At 41.4% G+C, this 17,750-nt stretch overlaps 1 protein-coding gene across 2 annotated transcripts in view; it reads right to left on the bottom strand.

Moving 5' to 3' along the window:
• Positions 1–10,252, bottom strand: part of DENND4C (DENN domain containing 4C) — a 98,364-nt gene extending 88,112 nt beyond the window's left edge. The window contains exon 1 of one of the 2 annotated variants that reach the window (XM_008071288.2): positions 9,941–10,252. In XM_008071288.2, the coding sequence (XP_008069479.1) occupies positions 9,941–10,245 (305 nt within the window). In that variant the 5' untranslated portion in view covers positions 10,246–10,252. The remainder of the gene's footprint in view (positions 1–9,940) is intronic. The other variant, XM_021718864.1, reaches the window with a different exon arrangement.
• Between the last annotated feature and the right edge of the window lie 7,498 nt (positions 10,253–17,750).

Raw genomic sequence — 17,750 nt, 5'->3', positions numbered from 1 at the left:
GTTGGTGAAAGTTTGTCTCTACAATAAATTTTTTTTTTAAATAACTGAATGTGGTGGCATGTGCTTGTAGTCCCAGTTACTTGAGAGGCTGAAGCTAAAGGGTCACCTGAGTCCAGTAGGTCAAGCCTGCAGTAGCCGTGAGCATGCACTCCAGCCTGGGCGACAGAGTGAGACTCTGACTCAAAAAAATAAAAATAAAACACTGTAACTCCTCTATCTTTAAATCAGGAGCGTATTAGTAAGAAAGTGAACAGAAATAACTATGAAACAGAAGAAAATTCTAATATTTGATGAAGGTGACATCTCAATATACTAAGGGAAAGATAGGCTTTTCTTTTTTTTTTTTGACTTGGAGTCTCACTCAGCAGCCCAGGTTGGCGTGCAATGGCACAATCACGGCTACAGCAGTTTCAAACTGCTGGGCTCAGGAGATCCTTCTACCTCAGTCTTCCAAGTAGCTGAGATAACAGGTGTGCTCCACCATGCCTAACGTTTTTCGAACTGTGGAGGCAAGGTCTTGCCATGCTGAGCAGGCCGGTCTCCCACTCCTGGGCTCAGGCAATGCTCTCACCTTGGCCTCCCAAAGTGCTGGGATAACAAGTATGAGCCATTGCGCCAACCTGGCAAAGACAGGCTTTTAAATTTAACAAAGGATGCTTGGAATAACTGAACTGCCATGTGGAAAAAAATAAAATAAATCTATACTTCACACTATACACAAGAAGGGGCTGCCAGCAAATCACAGATCAAAATGTAAGGAAGGAAACCATACTAGGACTAAGAGAAAACTCAGCAGTGGGAGAAGTGTCACTATGATTCAAAATCTAGAAATAATAAAATAAGAGAATAGAAAAATAAACTATATAAAATAAACTTTACATTACAAAAAATACCATATGGAAGGATGAGGCGGAAGGATCGCCTGAGCCCAGCAGGTCGAGGCTGTGGTGGCGGTGAGCATGCCACTGCACTCTAGCCTGGGCGACAGAGTGAGACTCAAAAAAAATAAAATAAAATAAATAAAAAAGCACCATAAGCCAAAATAAAAGTTACCAACTTGGAAAAATTATACAGTCGGTTGGGTACGGTGGCTCACGCCTATAATCCCAGCACTTTGAGAGGCCAAGGTGAGAAGACTGCCTGAGCCCACGAGTTGGAGATAAGCCCAGGCAACTTGGAGAGACCTCATCTCTACAATAAATCAAAAAATTAGCCAGGTATGGCCTGTAGTTCCAGCTACTTGGAAGGCTGAGGCAGAAGGATCGCCTGAACCCAGCAGGTCGAGGCTGCAGTGGCTGTAAGCATGCCACTGCACTCCAGCCTGGGTAACGGAGTAAGACTCCAACTCAAAAAAAAAGAAAACAAAACAGAGTACTCTATAAATCTCTAATGGGGTATGTTCTAGGGACAAGGATCTCAGTAAACATGCTTACTACTGACAGTAATACTAATATTATAACTCTGTAATTATTTTACGTATACAAGATAAAGCAATAAGTAATATGCTATCAGGAAATCAAGACATTTTAGTGTAAAAGAAACAAGATATGCCAGGCTCAAGTGGCTCAGCCTGTAATCTCGCGCTTTGGGAGGCTGAGGTGAGTGGATTGCCTGAGCCCGCGGGTTCAAGACCCGCCTGGGCAACTTGGCGAGACCTCATCTCTAAATCAAAAATTAGCCGGGCATGGTAGCGCACGCCTGTAGTTCCAGCTACATGGAAGGTTGAGGCGGAAGGATTGCCAAAGCCCAGCAGGTGGAGGCTGCGGTGGCTGGGAGCAGCCACTGCACTCCAGTCTGGGCAACAGAGTGAGACTCCAACTCAAAAAAAAAAAAAAAAAAAAAAAAAAAAAACAAGATACAATTACCAATGAGTTAGGAAAAGTTATTTAATGTTAAATTTGAACTTGAAATATTAACATGAACTCATTATTTTAAATATACATACATTTTAATAAAATACCTCCTAAGTTTGTCCACAAAAGGCCCAGATGTTACCTCAACAGCAATGAACACACAGCTCCAGATTTTGACTGACACTTTAGTTATTAACCTGCCTCTCACTGGCCAAATCTGGGACCATTTGAGCAAAAAGAATAAGAATTGTAATTCATTTTATCACATGGAATAAAGATTCACAAGTCCTCAATTATACTTCGAGCAACAAAATGAAACAGAGTGAAAATAAGAAGCTCCTGATTACAGAAAAATGTCAGTTAAAAATGTATTTTTTGAGTTATTGATAATTGCCATTCTGACTGGAGTTAGGTGGTATCTCAGTGTGGTTTTGATTTGCATCTCCCTGATGATTAGTGAGGTTGAGCATTTCTTCATGTGTTTGTTGGCTGCTCGAATGTCTTCTTTTGTGAAGTGTCTGTTCATGTCTTTTGCCCATTTTATAATGGGGTTGTTTGTTTTCTTCTTTTCAGTACGCTTCAGTTCCTTGTAGATCCAGGATGTTAAGCCTTTGTCAGACCTAGAGTTGGCAAATACTTTTTCCCAGTCTGTAGGCTGTCTCCCTGCTCTCTTGATGGTTTCTTTGGCTTTGCTGCTGGAGAGGGTGTGGTGAAAAGGGAACACTTCTACACTGTTGGTGGGAGTGTAAACTAGTGCAACCTCTGTGGAAAGCAGTGTGGCGATTCCTAAAAGCTCTAAAAATTGACCTTCCATATGACCCTGCAATCCCCCTACTGGGAATATACCCTGAAGAACACAAATCACTCTATAAAAAAGATACCTGCACACGTATGTTTATCGCAGCGTTGTTCACAATAGCAAGAACCTGGAAACAACCATGCTGCCCATCGAAAGAGGACTGGATTAAAAAAATGTGGTACATATACACGATAGAATACTACACAGCCATAAAAAAGAACAAAATCATGAATTTCGCTGCAACCTGGATGGAACTAGAGTCTATAATACTGAGTGACCTCTCACAGAAACAAAGATCCGAATATCACATGTTCTCACTCATATAATGGACCTTGAACATCCAATGCAATACTATAAGAAAATGACTGACGGTACTGGGAAACTATGGGGGGAGGGGGATGGGATTAACAGTAGCAAATATCTGTTGGGGGATGGGAAAACACCTCTTATCAACAGGGTGCCTGAATGAAACATAATTGTACACCTAACCCTTAACTGTACCCCACAAAACCATAATAAAAAATACTGATTAATGAAAAAAAAAAATGTATTTTTTGGCCAGGCACGGTGGCTCAGCCTGTAATTCCGCGCTTTGGGAGGCTGAGGTGAGTGGACTGCCTGAGCCCACGGGTTCGAGACCCGCCTGGGCAGCTTGGAGCAACCTCATCTCTACAATAAATCAAAAAATTAGCCAGGTGTGGTAGCGCGCACCTGTAGTTCCAGCTACTTGAAAGGCTGAGCAGAAGGATGGCCGGAGCCCAGCAGGTCAAGGCTGTGGTGGCCAGGATCATGCCACTGCACTCCAGTCTGGGCAACAGAGTGAGACTTCAACTCAAAAAAAAAAAATGTATTTTTTTAAATGTCAATATTAGAAAACTCTCATTTTACATACCTCAAGGTAAGATCTAATGCAGGTAGTGACCAATGCATGATAAAAAGCAATAGGTAAAAAACTGCCAGGGGCTGGGCACCGTAGCTTATGCCTATAATCCCAGCACTTTGGAAGGCTGAGGTAGGAGGACTGCCTGAGCCCAGAAGTTTGAGATCAGCCTAGGCTACGTAGCAAGATCTTGTCTGTACACAAAATTTAAAAAATTAGCTGGGTATGGTTGTGCACGCCTGCAGTCCCAGCTACTTGGGAGGCTGAGGAAAAAGGATCACTTGAGACCAGGAAGTCAAGGCTGTAGTGAGTCGTGATCATGTCACTAGACTTCAAATAAATATTATAGGCCATTGCCTTGTTAAGCTATGGTCTGGCCATGTATTCTCCGAGCTATGGCCAGGTCATGTTTTCCTAAGCTTTGGCCCTTCCCCCACCTTGGGGAGGTGAATCTCCTCTCTTTCTTTCTATTTCTTTCTCTGTAATTTACTGTCTAAATATTTTTCAGTGTAACTTTCCAATTCTTTGTTTCTTTTGTGCAGTACCAGACCGCAGACACGACCCCACACCATTGAGTATGACCTAGCATTTTGGAGGCCCCGCAGGGATATACTGTTACTTAACAAGAATAAAATAAAATAAACCATAGAAATAAATAAATAAATGGGCCAGGTACAGTGGCTCACGCCTGTAAACCCAACACTTTACAAGGCAGAGGCAGGGAGATTGCTTGAGCCCAGGAGTTCCAGACCAGCCTGGGCAACACAACAACACTGTGTCTCTACAAAATAAATACATACATAAATAAATAAATAAATCAGCTGGGAATGGTGGCACATGCCTGCAGTCCCAGCTACTCAGGAGTCTGAGGCAGGAGGACTGTCTGAGCCCAGAAGGTCGGGGCTTCAGTAAGCCATGATCATGCTACTGTACTCTAGCCTAGCAGAGTGAGACACCCAACTCAATAAATAAATAAAGTATAAAAGACATTCTTGGGACAAAATGCAAAAACTTGAACATGGAATGAATATTGAAAAATATACTGAAATTATTACTTTCTATATATTGTGGTTACACACAAACATATATTAAGGAATACATGCTGGGTAAATTTTTTTTTTTTTTTTTTTGAGTCAGAGTCTCACTCTGTCGTCCAGGCTGAAGTTCAGAGGCATGCTCACGGCAAACCCAGCATTGACCTGCTGGGCTCTGGTGATCCAACTACTTCAGCCTTCCAAGTAGCTGGAACTACTTGACAAATAACGAAATTGAGGTTCAGAACCTTCCTAGTATTCACATAGCTGGTACGATGTGGAGTCAGTGTGTGAAGCTAGTTCTGCTGCCCATCATTTCATTTTTAAATTGTGCCCCTAAACCATAAGCAACAACCATCTTTTCGAGATTCACATCCTTCAACTACAATTGTAAGGGATTAATCAAAAGAAGGCCTGTAAAAGAAGGTTAAAGGAGGGAACAGTGAAAAATAGAACACAAAATAAGCACCCGGCTGGCTTCCCCTCAACTGATATGGAGATTACCAAAACTGTATCCTATACTCATCCTTATAAGGACATTACCTATCTTCTTTTTTAAAAAAATAGAGAAAAATAATCAAAATTAACAATAAAATCATTAACGTCACTCTTCTGCCACCAATAACTTGTGTTTATATCCATACTAACTTCCCTTCCCCCTCAAAGAAAAAGCCCCTTCCATTAAAAGCTAATCTAGTCACCTATGCTGTTGACATCATCCCTTCAATCTGTTTCATAATTTTGTTCTACCAACTATCTCCTCTTATTCTGTATTTCCAGCCCTTTCTTCTCTTCTGGTTTCTTCCCCCGACGTCTGAGGTTATTTCCTGGCACAAAGTTTATGAGTAAAAAACAGCCCTTGACTTCTTACGCCTTCACCCCCCACATATCCCAAACCATTGCTTCTGGGGATTTTGCTGTACAGATTCTGATTCAGTAGGTCTGGAGCAGTGCCTGAGTTCCTTCATTTGCATTGGTCCATGGGCCATACTTCGAATAGTTAGACCCCTATCTTCCCCTTCCTTAAAATCAAGCTTCCAAAAAAAAAAAAAAACAAACCACCTTTATTAATTATCTAAATTCCCAATCATGTCTCAATCCTTTCTAAACTGGCTCAGTGTCAATGATCCTATGAAGTAATAAGATCACCATCCTAATTGTATTGACTTGAAGGAACACTGCATTAGCTAAACAGGGAAGACCACACTAAAGGTGTTAAATGGATGATGCTGCACAAAGGTCAGGTAAAATAAGGACAAATCACCCTTTAGATTTGGAAATGTGTACAAAACTAAACTTTTTTTTTCTTTTTTCAGCAGGTGAGTTGTTACACATTCCTTAATGAATTCTGACTTCATGGACAGTGAGGACTTTGATAACAGCTTCACCAGAGCTCTACTGCAATAGTGGAGGGAATGGTGACCACAACAAGTGGCAGGCAGATGCTACACTTATTCCCCCTTAATAACTGAACAGCCATCAACGGAACAATCAGCAAGCAAAGGTTTAAAAAAAGCTCCTAGCCAGGCAAAGTGGCACGCACCTGTAGTTCCAGCTACTTGGAAGGCTGAGGTGGAAGGATCACCTGAGCCCAGCAAGTCAAGGGTGCGGTGAGCATGCCACTGCCTCCAGCCTGGGCAACAGAGTGAGACTCCGACTCAAAAAAAAAGTTCCATAAATTAGGGAAATTTGAGTATGTGATGATATTAAGAAATTAATCATTTTTAGGTATGATGTTACAGTAATATTAAAAAGGAGAGATTCAACAAAAGAAAATCAACCACTGTAATACATCACATTAAAAGAACAAAGGGGGAAAAAATCACATAATCATCTCAATTGACAAACAAAAAACACTTGACAAAATCCAACACTTTTTTATGATAAAATCTCTCAGAAAACTAGGAATAGAAAAAAGCTTCCTTGGCTGGACTCAGTGACTCAGCCTGTAATCCCAGGGCTCTGGGAGGTCGAGGTGAGTGGACTGCCTGACCCCATGGGTTCACAACCTGCCTGGGCAACTTGGCGAAACCTCATCTCTACAATAAATCAAAAAATTAGCTGGGCGTGGTAGCGCGTGCCTGTAGTTCCAGCTACTTGGAAGGTTGAGGTGGAAAGATCGCCAGAGCCCAGCAGGTCGAGGCTGCAGTGGCCAGGAGCAGCCACTGCACTCCAGTCTGGGTGACAGAGTGAGACTCTAACTCAAAAACAAAAAAAAAGAAAAGAAAAAAAGCTGCCTTAACATGATAATCTAGCATTTGTGAGAAACCCACAGTTAGCATCATAATCAATGATAAGAAACTGAAAGTTTTCCAAATGAGATTAGGAATGAAACAAACTATTAGGAATTTCACCACTGCTCTTAAGTACTGTACTAGGAATTCTGACCAGAGCAATTAGACAAGGAACAAAAACAGCACCCAAAACGCAAAGGAAGAAGTAAACTATATTTGGAGATGACATGATCCTATATATTTAAAAAATCTTGGTCAGGCTCAGTGGCTCATACCTATCATCCCAGCATTTTGGGAGGCCAAGTTAAGAGGACTGCCTGAGCCCACAGGTTTGAGACCAGCCTGGGCAACTTGGCAAAATCTCATCTCTACAATAAATTAAAAATTAGCTGGGTATGGTGGTTCGTGCCTACAGTTCCAGCTACTTGGAAGGCTGAGGTGGAAGGATCACCTGAGCCCAGCAGATCGGGGCTGCAGTGGCCATGAGTATGCCACTGCACTTCAGTCTGGGCGACAGTGAGACACCAACTCAAAAAAAAAAAAATCCCCAAGAACCCACAAGTACAGCTGGGCACAGTGGCTCATGCCTGTAATCCCAGCACCTTGAAAAGCCAAGGTAGGAGGATCACTTGAGGTCAGAATTCCAGGCCAGCCTGGCCAATACAACAGTGAGATTCTATCTCTTTAAAAACAAGACAAAGCAAACAAAAAACATTAGCCAGGCATGGCAGAAGCACCCTATTCCCTAGGAATTCAGGATTATGGTAAGCTATGGTCACACAATCTCCAGGCAACAGAGAGAAACTCTTGTGCTGTTTTGCTTTGTTTTGTTTGAGTCGAAGTCCCACTCTGCCACCTAGGCTGGAGTGCAGTGGCACACCCAAGGCCACCATAGTCTTGGCCTGCTGGGCTCGGGCAATCCTTCCACCTCAGCCTTCCATGTAGTTGAAACTACAGGCATATACCACCATGCCCGATTTTCTTTTTTTTTCTTTTTCAGTTGTAGTGATGAGGTCTTGCCAAGTTGCCTAGGCTAGTTTGGAACCCCTGGGCTCAGACAATCCTCTCGCCTCCACTTCCCAAAGCACTGGGATTACAAGCATGAATCACCATGCCTGGCAGACTCTATGCTGTTTTGTTAAATTTTTTTTTTAAAAAGAACCTACAAGTAAGTTATTATCACTAATAAACTCAGCAAAGTTGCAGAATACAAAGTGAACACACGAAAATCAGCTGTGTTTCCATACACCCACAACAAATAATCTGAAAATAAAATTAAGAAAACAATCTGGCCAGGCATGGTGGCTCATGCCTATAATCCCAGCACTTTGGGAGGCCAAGGCAAGAGGATTTCCTGAGCCCACGGGTTCGAGACCAACCTGGGCAACTTGGCGAGACTTCATCTATAAAATAATTCAAAAAATTAGCCAGGCACGGTGGCATGTGCCTGTAGTTCCAACTACCTGGAAGGCTGAGGCGAAAGAGTCCAGTGGGTCGAGGCTGCCGTGGCCATGAGTATGCCACTGCACTCCAGCCCGGGTGACAGAGTGAGACTCCAACTCAAAAAAAAAAAAAGAAAGAAAAGAAAAGAATCTATTTATAATAGAATCTAAAAGAATATCTAGGAATAAAATTTATCAGTTGAAACACTTATACAATGAAAAGCACAAAACATTGCTGCAAGAAATTAAAGGAGAAGTCAGACCCATCGGCTCACCCTATAATCCCAGCACTTTGGGAGGCAAAGGCAAGAAGATAGCCTAAGTCCAGGGGTTACAGACCAGACTGGGCAAATTAGCAAGACCTTGTCTCTACAATAAATCAAAAAATTAGCCAGGAGCAGTGGCATGTGCCTATAGTTCCAGCTACTTGGAAGGCTGAGGTAGAAGGATCCCCTGAGCCCAGCAGGTGGTAGCTGTGAGCATGCCACTGCACTACTCTGACTCAAAAAAATAATAATAATAATAAAGGATAAAGAAATTAAAGAAGATCTAAATAAATAGAAAGACATTCTGCATTTATAGGCTATAAATGTAGAATGGCAATATTATCCAAATTGACCTAAAGTTTATTATAATCTCTATCAAAATTCCTACTTCATGTTTTATAGACATGGACAAGCTGATCATAAAATACTTGCCGGGATGTTCTCAAATATCTGTATTCTATTTTTTACTAATAGATAGTAACTATAAAGCCAGGCTCGGTGGCTCAGCCTGTAATCCCGCGCCTTTGGGAGGTTGAGGTGAGTGGATTGCCTGAGCCCGCGGGTTCGAGACCCGCCTGGGCAGCAAGACCTCATCTCTACAATAAATCAAAAAAATCAGCCGGGCGTGGTAGCGCATGCCTGTAATTCCGGCTACTTGCAAGGCTGAGGCGGAAGGATTGCCAGAGCCCAGCAGGTCGAGGCTGCAGTGGCCGGGAGCGGCCACTGCACTCCAGTCTGGGCGACAGAGTAAGACTCCAACTCAAAAAAAAAAAAATAGATAGTAACTATAATAAACAAAATACCTTAATACATGACAAGCATACATGGTAAAGTATTATAGGTATTTTAGAAGCACATCCTTTTTACGGAACAGTCAACTTAGATATTTTGGGAAAAGAAATCTTTGTAGGCTTTTACAAAAAAGAACATTCTTCATTAACGGTATGGATACCAAACACTACATGAAAACTACACTCTTTCTTATCAGTAAACACCCTCCTCCCAGCACTAAAAATCCCGTAGCACAACTGCATTTAAAACAGGACTGTTCCTTTGTTAAATGAGTTCAGGGCTTCACAAAAACTCATTATATAACCCAAGTAGTTCCTTAAAATGAGAGTCTCTTATTATAGCTTCTTGTTCTTTCATGTTTAATTAATAAACATATCCGATAAGTACAACAGAAACAGAATAATATTTCAGGGTCTAATGCCTTCATTTCAAGACTGTCTTGAAAGAAAATGTTCTAATAATTCAAGTACAATACAGAAAAATTCAAGAAGAGTGGATACTGACATGTAATATATTACTCTACTTAATCTTGAAGTAATAAATAATAATAATTCTATCAAAGTTTTCCAACGTTTATGCCCATGAACCTTAAATAAATCTTATCCCCTTCACTACAGCAAAAGAAAATAAGATATCATACCCAATATCTATAAGAGGTGGTTTATCTCTCCCTCTCTTATAGCAGAGGAAAAGTTCTGGGCTTTTCAGACTTCCATAGTTCAAGTTTGCTTGGAGAGCTGATGGAGTGGCTTCAACACAGGTGTAGCCTTCGGGTACTGTTTCCCCAGCTGATTTGATAATAACTGCAATGTCTGTAATTGGAGCTTTAGGTCCAGTTGACTTAGCATCTAAACGATTTATTTCTTGATCCAAAAGAGTAGATGTATCGGTGAGACCTGCCACGACAAAGTAGTCTGTCACTCTTGGTCCTTTGTCTTCTATCATGGCTGCTATATTTCCTAGAAGGAAGAAGAGAAAGACATCGATTAAATAATATATCCTGATTCTCTAAAAGCAAAATATCCTGAGTTAATGATGATCAACTAACACATTCTCCAGTTGGATTTACGATCAAATTGCCATTCTGAGAAGGAGGCTGTTTTTATTCACTCAACTCGGCCTCCCAAAGCACGGGATTACAGGCTGAGCCACCGAGCCCGGCCAAATTAAATTAAAATTAATTAATTAAAATAAAATAAAAGCCGGGCTTGGTGGCTCAGCCTGTAATCCCACGCTTTGGGAGGCTGAGGTGAGTGGATGCCTGAGCCCGCGGGTTCAAGACCCGCCTGGGCAACCTGGCGAGACCTCATCTCTACAATAAATGAAAAATTGGCCAGGTGTAGTAGCGCGCGCCTATGGTTCCAGCTACTCGGAAGGCTGAGACGGAAGGATCGCCGGAGCCCAGCAGGTCGAGGCTGCGGTGGCCGGGAGCAGCCACTGCACTTCAGTCTAGGCGACTGAGTGAGACTTCAACTCAAAACAAATAAATAAATAAATAAAATAAAATAAAATAAAAATATCTCTGACCAATGATTTACTTTGAGGTATGTTTTTTTCTGTTTTCAAATTTTGTACTTGGGAAATTTCCAGGAATCTTTCTGTTGTTGATTTCTAACTTTATTACCTTACTTATGGTCAGAGAGTATGCCAGTACGACTTGAATTCTTTCACAGTTACCAAGACTTGTTTTATGGCTAAGAATGTGGTTTATCTTGACATATATTCCATGAGCACTCTTGCGGAATACGTGTTCTGCTTGTGGGCAAAGGGCTCTAAAATGTCAATCGAGTCAGGTAAGTGTTGCTGAAGTCTACTATATCCCTGCTCATTTGTCTACTTGTCCTATCAACTACTTTTTAATTTTTTAATGTTTATTTTTCAAAACCATAGTAGCTGTGAAGCATCTATCAACTACTAAAATTTAGGAAAGCTGTAAAATCTCTAACTGTAATTGTGGATTCATCTTTTTCTCTTCAGTCTGTTTTTGCTTCATGTATTTTGAAGCTCTATTACTAAGGGCATAAACATTAAAAACCATTATACCACTTAAATCAACCATTCCCTTTATCATTATGAAAGGTGGTAAAAATTATCCTTCTTTACTCCTGATGAAAATTAGTCTGTAATAAGCAAAAGTTTTTAAAAAGCTTAGATTTATTTTATTAATACTTTTCTCTCACATAAAATATATGTGTAGAATGTCTTTAGATTAATTAATATAAAATCAATTTATCAGCCTAGGCAACACAGCATGACCTCATAGCTATAAAAAAATTTTTTTTTAATTTGCCAGTCATGGTGGCACAATGACCCTGTAGTACCAGCTACTTGGGAGGCTGAGGCGGAAGGATCACCTGAGCCCATGCGGTCAAAGCTACAGTGAGGTATGGTCATGCCACTGTATTCCAGCCTGGGCAACAGAGTGAAATGCCAACTCAGAAAATAATAACAATAAAAATAAAATAAATTTATAAAGGTGCTGACTGTAAACATTAGTGATGTGTGAATAATAGCATTTTGATGGTTTTTAAAAAAAAAATTTTTTTAAGACAGGGTCTCACTGTGTTGTCCAGACTGGAGTATTGTGGCATAATCATAGCTCACTGCAGCTGCAAATTCCTGGATTCAAGCAATTCTCTCATCTCAGCCTCCCAAGTGATGGGACTACAGGTACTTTCCTCCATGCCTGGCTAGTTTTTTTAAATTTCTGTAAAGATGGGGTCTTGCTATATTGCCCAGGCTGGTCTCAGACTCCTCAAATGGTCCCTCCACCTTGGCCTCCCAAAGAGGTGGGATGACAGGCATGAGCCACCATGCCTGGCTACCTTTTCAATTTTAAGACATGCAACTGACAAATACAAATTGAATATATACAAAGTGTACAACAGGATGATCTGGTATATATATACACCATGTACTGATTACCACAGTCAAGTTAACTAACATATCCAATACTATCCACAGTACCTGGTGGGGGTGGGTAAGAACACTTAAAATCTATTCCATCTGTGTGTGGTGGCTCATGCCTATCATCCCAGCACTTTGGGAGGCTGAAGCAGGAGGACTGTTTGAGCTCAGGAGTTCAAGACCAGCCTGGAAAGTACAGCAAGATATTATCTCTACAAAAATCAAAAAAATTAGTTGGGTGTGGCAGTGCACACCTGTAGTCCCAGCTACTCTAAAGCTGAGACATAAGGATCACCTGAGTCCAGGAGGCTGCGGCTACAGCAAGCTGTGACACTAACACTGCACTGCAGCCTGGGTGACAGAGTGAGATGTTGACTCAAAAAAAGAAAAGAAAAGGCCGGGCTCAGTGACTCAGCCTGTGATCCCGCGCCTTGGGAGGCTGAGGTGAGTGGATTGCCTGAGCCTGCGGGTTCGAGACCCGCCTGGACAGAGGAGACCTCATCTCTACAATAAATCAAAAAATCAGCCAGGCGTGGTAGCACGCGCCTGTAGCTCCAACTACGTGGAAGGCTGAGGCGGAAGGATCGCCGGAGACCAGCAGGTCGAGGTTGCGGTAGCCGGGAGCGGCCACTGCACTCCAGGCTAGGCGATGGAGTGAGACTCCAACTCAAAAAAAAACAACTGTGTGTTTCTTGGTATCCCAAACCATACAAAATGAATGATGAACTTTGTTAAATCACAAAGAAAATACAGTTTTATCAAAATTATTTGCTATTTATGCAATTTAAAATAGAGGTTGGTAATTCCTCTAAAAAGCATTATCAAAGACAGGCTGGCTGGGTCATGACAGTACAAAACTGAAATCATTTCAGATAAAATCAGTTCCTCTTTCAGAACACAAGGCAGTGTAACTCTCCACTGCAGCCCTTGCCACTGACATTTTTGTAAAGAAGGAGGGTTGTAAAGAAGAGCTACAAACAGAAATGCCTAAAGGGGGTCAAGCAGGATATCAAGAGTCGTGGGAACCAGAAAGAACACAGGCAACCACTACTAGTAGGATCCATTCAATAGTTGCCAAACAAACTCCGAAAAATCAGAACTTCCTTTCCTTTTTAAGAGAAGCCAGAAATAGGGATTTTTATGTAAATCTCCAAATTTTAAAATATTAGCAAGTAATTATAAATTCCTAAACACTAAGAAGTCCAAACAAAACACATAAGTAGGGTATATTTGGGTTAAAAAGTCTAGATTAGGCTGGACACAGTGGCTTATACCTGCAATCCCAGCACTGTGGGAGGATTGCTTGAGCCCCGGAGTTTAACACGCCTCACCAGCGTAGCAAAACCCTATGAGAAGAACTTCTAAATCCACTAAAAAAAAAAAAAAAAACAATAAAACAAAAAACACTGACTTGGTTAAATGCCTAGCTTCAACATTCAAGATACAAGAGCTAATTGGGCATGGGCTCACACCACGTAATCCACCAAGACAGGAGGATCTCTGCAGTCAGGAGTTTGAGACTAGCAAGACCTCATCTCTACAAAAATAAAAATAAAAAAAAGCCAGGTGCAGTGGCTCACGTCTATAGAGCACTTAGGAAGGCAAAGTCCACACACAAAATTTACACATGGATATTCATAGCAATTTTATTCATAATTGCCAAAACTTAGAAGCAACCAAGATGTCCTTTAATAGGTGAATGGATAAATAAATTGGTACATGCACACAATGGAATATTATTCAGTGCTAAAAATAAATGAGCTAACAAGCCATGAAAGGACATGGTGAAAACTTCAACGCATATTACTTAGTGAAAAAAGTCAGTCTAAGTCTAAAGAGGGTATATACTGTATGATTTCAATTATATGACATTCTGGAAATAGCAAAACTATGGAGACCGTAAAAAAAAAAAAATTTGGCCGGGCTCAGTGGCTCAGCCTGTAATCGCAGCACTTTGGGAGGCTGAGGCGCGTGGATGCCTGAGCCCGTGGGTTCGAGACCAGCCCAGGCAACTTGGCAAGACCTTGTCTCTACAATAAATCAAAAAATTAGCCAGTGATAGCCTGCACCTGTAGTTCAACTCCTTGGTTGAACTGGGATTCAGTCAAGTGCTGGGATTACAGGCGTGAGCCACTGCACCGGGCCTGTTTAAATATAAACCTTTTTAGAATTAATTTGATAATGATTATAATAATTTTAATTCTTCTAACAAATGTTGACCTAGCAAATTCTGTTGTTGGGAATTCATTCTAAGAAAGTAACTTCTCAAAGATACACAAACAGGCCAGGTGTGGTAGTTTGTGCCTCTAATCCCAGCATTTTGGGAGACTGACCTGGGAGAATGGCTTCAGACCAGGCGTTTGAGACCTTGTCTCTACAAAAATAAAAACCAATTAGCCAGGGTAGTAGACTGCAGAGTCCTAGCTACTCAGGAGGCTGAGGAGGGAAGCTTGCTTGAACCCAGGAGGTTGAGGTTGCAGTAAGCTATGAGTAGGCCACTGCCCTCCAGCACCGATGTCAGAGAGAGACCCTGTCTCTAAAAAAATAACAATAATTTTGTTTTTATGATATTTTGTAGAGACAGAGGTCTCACTATGTTGGCCAAGCTGATCTTGAACTCCTGGCCTCAAGCGATCTTCTTGCCTCAGGCTCCCAAGGTGTTGGAATTACAGCTATGAGCCACTGTGCTCAGTCTACATATAAATATATTTAACTGTAAAAATCTAGAAATAACCTAATAATGTCCAATGTGAATAATTGCTTAAATTATGGTATACCCTGAAAATAAAAATTTCATGGGTTTTTAAATTTTAAATATCAATGCAAAGCAATTTTATGTCTATATATAACTGTATTTTTAAATATATTTTTTCCTATACAAGAATTTTAAAGAGTAATATCGGGTACCGTTTCTCCTTTAACTCTGCTTTCAAAATAATAGCTTTATTGAAATATAATTCTTGCTGGGCTCAGTGGCTCAGCTTGTAATCCCAGCACTTTGGGAGGCCAAGGTGAGTGGATTGATTGCCTGAGCCCGCGAGTTCGAGACCCACCTGGGCAACTTGGCGAGATCTCATCTCTACAATAAATCAAAAAATTAGTGGGCATGGTAGCACGCGCCTATAGTTCCAGCTTCTTGGAAGGCTGAGGCGGAAGGATCACCGAATCCCAGCAGATAGAGGCTGCAGTGGCCGGGAGTGTGCCACTGCACTCCAGTCTGGGCGACAGAGGGAAACTCCAACTCAAAAAAAAAAAAAAAAAAGAAATATAATTCTTAAACCATACAATTCACTCATATAAAGTATACAATAGGCCAGGCGCAGTGGCTCACACCTATAATCCCAGCACTTTGGGAGGCCAAGGTGAGAGGGCTGCCTGAGCCCACGAGTTGGAGACCAGGCCAGGCAACTTGGTGAGAACTCATCTCTACAATAAACAAAAATTTAGCCAGGTGTGGTAGCACGTGCCTATAGTTCCGGCTACTTGGAAGCCTGAGGTAGAAGGATGGCCGGAGACCAGCAGGTCCAGAGTGCAGTGGCCAGGAGCGTGCCACTGCACTCCAGTCTGGGCGACAGAGTGAGACTCCAACTCAAAAAAAAAAAATTCAATGGTTGCCAGGGGTTATCAGAGAGAGAGGGATAAACAGGCAAAGGACAAAGAATTTTTAGGGCAGTCAAATACTCTATATATTATAATGGTAGAGACAAGTCATTATACATTTGCTGAAACCCATAGAACATATAGCACCAAGAACAAACCCTAATGCAAACTATGGATTCTGGGGAGTTATGATGTGTCGATTTAATTCATCAACTGCAACAAATGTGCCACCACACTGGTGGGGAGAGCTGGTAACAGGAAAGGCTATGCAAGGGAGGGCAGGAAGCATGCAGGAAGTCTGTGTACCGTCTGCTCAGTTTTGCTGTGAACCTGAAACTATAAATTATGAAGACTTCTAAAAAACAGTTTAAGCTGTCCAGGAGTGAGGAAAATATTTTTTGTAAGACAGAAGTTAACCTAAGGATACAGTTAGTTTGGTCCCTAACTGTGGAATACAGAGCCCACACACCTCAAATATGCCTAACTGCTTTACAAAGGCTCTACAGAAGGTAACTTATAACCATGTCATCTAGGGTTAAGTTACCGAATAATTCTTTTCTCACTTTTATTATATACTAAAATCTTATATAATCCTATAAAATCTAACCTGCATTTTATTCCATTAGTCAGTTTCTAAGCTAGTACCACTCACAGCTAATTATAATAGATCCAGATGTTTTTCGATCTGGTAAATTCTTTCTCTCCACCCTTTTGTAAAACTTTCCAGGCTTATTTATTCAAAATTACTAAGCTTCAGTGGGGGAAAGGTTGAGATTTTTGTTTGGAATTGCTTTAAAACACAGATTATATAAGGAGTATAGACATCTTTAAATAGCAAATTCTCCAGTGGTGAGCATGGTATGGCTATCCATTTTATTCAGGCCTTTAAATAAAATTTGATAATTTTATCCACCCAGGCTTTGCATATTTTTGGTCTGGACTATTCAGTCCTATGACTAATGGGAAGGAAGGCTTAGGTCTGCTGGCTGCTGGCACAGTAATAACCTACGACAGAGTCCCAAGCATCATTCTAAATGCTGGAAACGAAAGCAATGAAAACACCAAACGCTCCGTCTTCATGACACTTACATTAGCATCAGAAAGTACTCAGTAAATTTATGATTTCAGAAAGCACAGGTGCTATGAAAAGTAAAGAACATAGAGGGAAAGAAATTGGAAGAGGAGGGGCCTAATTTTATAGCGTAACTAGGGGAGACCTCTCTGAAGATGTAACACCTATGCAGAGATCTAAGTGACATGAAGGAGCAAAGCATATGACAATAAAGAAAAAGCACACTAGGCAGGGAGAAAACCAAGAATAAAAGCCTTCAGGCAGTACATAATTCAGTCTTTGAGGAACAGCAAGAAGGCTAGTGACGGGGCCTTTTACTCTGAAGTTGGGTCTTTGGACTTTATTGTAAGTGTGATGGAAAGCTACTAGGGGCCTCCAGATGAGACTGACATGTTACTCCTGCCTTTCATTCCAGCTGCTGCAAGAACGAACCAGAGGAAGAAAAGAATGGAAGCTGGGAGAGCACAGAGAAGGTGATTAATAGTCCTATGAGAGGACACTGCGAGAATGTAGTCATCTGCAAGGCCGGGAGAGAGCCCTGAAGCTGAACTGTTGGCATGGTGATCGGAGACTTCCCAGCCTCCAGAAACCGTGCTGTTTAAGCCACACAAAAAAAGAAGGCAATTAACAATGGCCCAAAAGGTGTGATTATAATAATGGCTTATATTAGGGCAAAGGAGTGGAAGCAGCAAGAAATGATCATAACTGTGAGGACTAAACCCTGACCTGTTTTTTGGAGTTGGAGTCTCATTATACTGCCCAGGCTAGAGGGCAGTGGCATGTTCATGGCCACCACAGCCTCGACCTGCTGGGCTCAGGTGATCCTTCTGCCTCAGCCTTCCAAGTAGGCTGTAACTACAGGTGCGTGCTA

This window comes from Carlito syrichta, unplaced genomic scaffold (assembly GCF_000164805.1).
Source record: "Carlito syrichta isolate Samal-C Ts95f unplaced genomic scaffold, Tarsius_syrichta-2.0.1 Scaffold113135, whole genome shotgun sequence".
Taxonomy (NCBI): Eukaryota; Metazoa; Chordata; class Mammalia; order Primates; family Tarsiidae; genus Carlito; species Carlito syrichta.
Note: the sequence above shows the minus strand (reverse complement) of the source record. Positions and strands in the feature narration are given on the sequence as shown.